The following is a 6,000-nucleotide window of genomic DNA, read 5'->3' as shown; positions in this document are numbered from 1 at the left end:
TGGTCCTTGAGATATGCTGATATTTTAGCCATCTCTGCTAGGTTTGTTACTTTTAATGTCCATTCTTGAATAGTAGGCAAATCCTCCTTCTTCCAGTATTGCGCCACCAAAAGTCTTGCTGCAGTTATTAAATGCAAAATCAGGTTAGTCTCTATAACTGTACAATCAGTAATTATACCTAACAAAAATAACTGAGGGGTAGACTTTATCCTTTTTTTTAAGAACATTTTGCATAAACCACCATATTTTTAATCCAAAATGCTTTAACCTTTTTACTATTAGTGTTTAAAGTGGAATGTACTAAGAAAAAAAGAGGGTGTTTCTTTTTCTTAGTCCATTCCACTTTAAACACTAATAGATCTCCTCTATGTTCATTACTATATTTACATTTCTCCCAGTTCCGCATATCCCATTGTCAGGGTTCCAAGTAACACCCCCCAACAAAATGTTTTCTACTCTGTTTTCACTTAGCCTGTTTGAGCATCTTATCCTTGAAATCGGCAGAGATTCCACCCTTTTCCTTTTTTTTACAGGAACCTAAAAATATCCCCCCCTTTTCAATATATACAATTGATTTCAATATAGCGGTACATTAAAGCCACCCAATGAGGCTCATTTCTTCTAACTACAGCTATATTTTGCTTGCCCTTGCATTAATGATCCTCAGCCACGTGTTCTACAAGGCTACAACCCCTGCCATATCCAACCAGCCATTGCCTGTTGGTTTGCAATAATGGAAGCTGCAGACCAATATAGCAATAGCAGTTAGACTTATATAGCGCTTCATAGGGCTTTCAGCCCTCTCTAAGCGGTTTACAGAGTCAGCATATTGCCCTCACAGTCTGGGTCCTTATTTTATCCACCTTGGAAGGATGGAAGGCTGAGTCAACCTTGAGCCGGTGAGATTTGAACCGCCGAACTGCAGATAGCAGTCAGCTGAAGTGGCCTGCAGTGCTGCACTCTAACCACTGCACCACCACGGCTCTTATATAATTGATGGGGATCAGCTAGGAAAAGACTAAGTGACTAAAGCCTACAGAGCATATTGGGAGGAGTTTTATCACAATCCATGCTCTCCGTAGTATGTATGTGTGTTTGTGTGCGTGTGTGCGTGTGCGTGTGTGCATGCTTGTTGCACTGGTGCTGTGTTGTCTGTTCTCAAGCGTCCTGTGTTTGTCGTTCCCTTTTTCTGTTGTAGGGAAGCAGCAGGATGGGGCTGTGGAGAATAATCAAAACAAAGGTAAATGTTTCTCCATCGTATCTCTTGTGCGCCTCCTCCATTTAGTTGGAATGCCAGCTATATCAGAAAGACATCACCTTCTCCAGATCTTGATAGTCTAGTTCAATATTTTTTTAGTTATACCATAAGGTCCAATGCATTCTTTTTAACAACTATTTTTCCCCAACAGTAATAAGTCCAGATCTGATGATCCCGAGGTCAAGATATTTAAAACTTGTCTATTCATTTATTTTGTTTGTATTTCATATTTTTTTTAGTTTGCAAATGTATCCAAGACAGTGGCGGGATTCAAATAATTTAACAACCGGTTCTCTGCCCTAATGACCATCTGGGCAGGTGGGGCTCGGTGGTCATGTGACTGGCTGGGCGTGGCCAACTCAAGGTCACTCAAGTCGATGGGTGCTTCGCCTTAGCTGTTACAATGTAATAAGGGTTAACCGGAGAAGCAGTTTCTGTAAGCAGGTCAATAAAGATTAGGCTAGAAACAACACTAGAATGTTTCCTTCCTGCCTTCCTTACAGGATTAGCGCTGTAAAGTGGGGAAAAACATTCTCATTATTATTTCTTCCAACAACCGGTTCTCTGAACTACTTAGAAAGTTACCAACCGGTTCTCCCGAATAGGTGCGAACTGGCTGAATCCCACCACTGATCCAAGATCACAGCGCTGAAGATATTAGCTAGATGGTTTATAAAAGTCTACACATGGAAAATGAAACTCGGAGAACCTCTACAACCCATTAGTTAATTAAGTGTTATCAAGTTCAGTTCATCACTGTAGGAATAAATATGTGTCATTTTGACCTGTCTTTTAGCTCTTCCAGGAACATGTCAATCATCCGGTACTAGGACCAACCAAAATACAGCAAACCAGCTGTATTTAGGGTCATAATATATGTCAGTGATGGCTAAAGGCTTGGGCACACCTTTTTCTAAAGGTGTGCCCAAATTGTGTGCATGCGTGCTATCATGCACGCATGCATGAAACGCCCACTTGTGCATGCATGCATGACCTCCATACACACATGCACACATGACACACACACACGTGGGAGTGAAAGCCTGAAGTCTGGGAAGGGTGAAAAGGGCCTTGGGAAGGCCGAAAATCAACTGAGGGCTGCCGTGCTGGCAAATATTGCTCCGCATGCAACCTGTGGCATTCGTGCCATAGGTTCGCAATCACGGATATATATGACAGTGTTCTGACCCTCCTCCTCCGTCCAATAATGAAAGCCGAGACACGCATAATGAGAATGTCTTTTAATAGCAAGTCCAGACTCTCGGTGTCTGAAAGCCAAATAAACAAATAGAAAAGGACTTTGGCAGCAAGTCCAAGAAACCTTGGCAGCAATGCAAACAAACTCTGGCAGCAATCCAGCCTGCCAAGTTTGTTTCTCTTTAGTCTAAGCGTTGACTTCTGCAAGAAGGATGTGGCACAAGCAGTCTCTTTTATAGTCTGGAGAGGAGCTTAATGACCATCAGCTGAGCATAATTACCTCCTGTAATTACATAGTTGTTCTTGACGCCGAGTAGCCCTTCGACGGTGTGCATCCTGGAACAACTCACTGTTGATTTCTGGATCACTCTCTCTTGTCTCCTCCCCACTGATCCAAGGCTCAGGCACCACTTGGTGGCCAACCAGTCTCTCTGCATTCTGCTCGGAGTTGGAACCCTGTCCAGGGTCTTCCACATCCTCCAGAGCCGACTCATAGGGCCCCTTGCTGTCGGAGTCTGGTGGCAGCTCCAACGGCTCCTGCCGGGCCACAACAGGTAGTTAGCCTTAAATGTTGGAATTACATCTTTAGAGGTGCTGTCGAATCTTAAGATACTAGAGTATAGTAGCAATTGATGTTTGAATGACTGTGAATTTAGTCTTCAGATTTAAGTAAACCCATCTGGTTAGCAAAGAACAGAATTTTTTTTAGAAAAAGGAAGATGGTGGATGTTGAGGTTTTTAGGTGGAAATTGTTTGTTGGATAATGCAATTTTGTTAGATTGGTAGATAAGATCTCAATGCATCTCATTCTGTACAGCCACTGGCCATGGCCACCACAACTGATAAAGGCTGGATTTCAACATCTGGATGCCCACATTCCCACCTTGACCTAACACACAGAGTTTTAAAGGGGACCTTACCCAATCCTGGATTTTCTACCAGTTTGCAACCTAGTACTAGAGGCATGCAAATATGTTTTACTCAGGTTCTACTTTCTCTCCATGTCTAAGCTAAAAGAAGCATGGTTCCATCTGCAAAATAATGTCAGGGTTGCTTTGGCAAATCAACGTTCTCTATAATATTGGCAAAAAAGGAAAATGATATATATGGTACTAAGATGCTATACTAGATGTCTGTATTGCTGGATTTTGAATTGAAGGTTGAACTTTTTGAGCATTGAACCTTTTTGGCAGTAGGCCTGTCAAATGAGCTTCTTTCCAAGGAAGAATAAAATGCAACATGACTGTTTAGAAAAATAAGCATCGTGTGCCAATGACAGTGTTGGCAAAACTCCTGTTAAAGCATTGGAAAGTAATGGCTATTCAGACTGGTTCCACCACAAATCCGCGAAGCCCTTATCCACGGAGACATAAGCGCGAAGACTAATTTGCGCCGTTCGAAGCGCTAAGGAAAAACGCGACCCTACCGCGATGACATAATCGCGGAGGGCAAATCCGCGCATTCACAAGCACTCAGTACCCTAAACCTAAACCTAACCCTAAACCTAACCCTAAACCTAACCCTAAACCTAACCCTAAACCGAACCCTAAACCTAACCCTAAACCTAACCCTAAACCTAACCCTAAACCTAACCCTAAACCTAACCCTAAACCTAACCCTAAACCTAACCCTAAACCTAACCCTAAACCTAACCCTAAACCTAACCCTAAACCTAACCCTAAACCTAACCCTAAACCTAACCCTAAACCTAACCCTAAACCTAACCCTAACCCTAAACCTAACCCTAAACCTAACCCTAAACCTAACCCTAAACCTAAACCTAAACCTAAACCTAAACCTAAACCTAAACCTAACCCTAAACCTAACCCTAAAACAAACCCTAAAACAAACCCCTAAACCTAACCCTAAACCTAACCCTAACCCTAACCCTAAACCTAACCCTAAACCTAACCCTAAACCTAACCCTAACCCTAACCCTAACCCTAACCCTAACCCTAACCCTAAACCTAACCCTAACCCTAAACCTAACCCTAAACCTAAACCTAAACCTAACCCTAAACCTAACCCTAAACCTAACCCTAAACCTAACCCTAACCCTAAACCTAAACCTAACCCTAAACCTAAACCTAAACCTAAACCTAAACCTAAACCTAACCCTAACCCTAAACCTAACCCTAAAACAAACCCTAAAACCTAACCCTAAACCTAACCCTAAACCTAACCCTAAACCTAACCCTAACCCTAAACCTAAACCTAAACCTAAACCTAAACCTAAACCTAAACCTAACCCTAAACCTAAACCTAAACCTAACCCTAAACCTAACCCTAAAACAAACCCTAAAACAAACCCTAAACCTAATCCTAACCCTTACCTTAATTGAAATCGGCTTTCTGCCGTGGCGCCGTTTTAAAGCGCCCTTCTGTTGCCGCGCTCTTGTCGCGGCGGTGATGACGCGCGATGATGACGTCGCGGCTTTAGCGACGCGCTTATGTCTCCGCGGATAAGGGCTTCGCGGTTTTGTCGTGCCACGATTCAGACTTAAAAGAGCTGAGTGTCTTCTTCAATGGACAGATTGCCTTTCTCTAGGTTCAATATGCATTGAATGAATCAGAGAAAAGTATGCCCCACCTGTGATGCAAAATTTCTGGACCTATCATGAAAATAAGTTTTATTCATCCATGGCAGCCGAATAGCATTTCTATAAGGGATCCTAATGTTTGTTGAAAATCTCTTTCTCTTTATGGAACCTACATTTCTAGACCTCAATGGGAAAATAACTGCAGTTAAAGCAGCCTAGGTTGGTTATGAAGATGTGTTCTATGGTTCCACCACAAAACTGCGGAGGACAAAATCGCGCTCGCCGAAAGCACGCATTTGACGTCATCACAGCGCGACGAAAACATCGCGCTGTGATCGAAAAATGTAAAAATAAAGCGAAAACCTTACCCTAACCCCCCCCAAACCTAACCCTAAACCTAACCCTAAACCTAACCCTTAACCTAACCCTAAATCTAACCCTAAACCTAACCCTAAACCTAACCCTAAACCTAAACCTAACCCTAAACCTAACCCTTAACCTAACCCTAAACCTAACCCTTAACCTAACCCTAAACCTAACCCTAAACCTAACCCTAAACCTAACCCTAAACCTAACCCTTAACCTAACCCTAAACCTAACCCTAAACCTAACCCTAACCCTAAACCTAACCCTTAACCTAACCCTAAATCTAACCCTAAACCTAACCCTAAACCTAACCCTAAACCTAAACCTAACCCTAAACCTAACCCTTAACCTAACCCTAAACCTAACCCTTAACCTAACCCTAAACCTAACCCTAAACCTAACCCTTAACCTAACCCTAAACCTAACCCTTAACCTAACCCTAAACCTAACCCTAAACCTAACCCTAAACCTAACCCTAAACCTAACCCTAAACCTAAACCTAACCCTAAACCTAACCCTTAACCTAACCCTTAACCTAACCCTTAACCTAACCGTTAACCTAACCCTAAACCTAACCCTAAACCTAACCCTTAACCTAACCCTAACCCTTAACCTAACCCTAAACCTAACCCTTAACCT

At 42.5% G+C, this 6,000-nt stretch overlaps 1 protein-coding gene across 6 annotated transcripts in view; it reads left to right on the top strand.

Annotated features, from left to right (window-relative positions):
• ATP2B3 (ATPase plasma membrane Ca2+ transporting 3) overlaps positions 1-6,000 on the top strand; it is a 179,638-nt gene that overhangs the window by 108,477 nt on the left and 65,161 nt on the right. For 3 of the 6 annotated variants that reach the window (XM_087710875.1, XM_087710870.1, XM_087710872.1), the window contains exon 8: positions 1,199-1,240. The exons of the other annotated variants lie outside the window; for them this stretch is intronic. In XM_087710875.1, the coding sequence (XP_087567001.1) occupies positions 1,199-1,240 (42 nt within the window). The remainder of the gene's footprint in view (positions 1-1,198; positions 1,241-6,000) is intronic. 6 annotated transcript variants of the gene reach the window in all.

This window comes from Thamnophis sirtalis, unplaced genomic scaffold, assembly GCF_051295495.1.
Source record: "Thamnophis sirtalis isolate CommonGarterSnake01/CBP01778 unplaced genomic scaffold, rThaSir2_p1.2 scaffold_3, whole genome shotgun sequence".
Taxonomy (NCBI): domain Eukaryota; kingdom Metazoa; phylum Chordata; class Lepidosauria; order Squamata; family Natricidae; genus Thamnophis; species Thamnophis sirtalis.
Note: the sequence above shows the minus strand (reverse complement) of the source record. Positions and strands in the feature narration are given on the sequence as shown.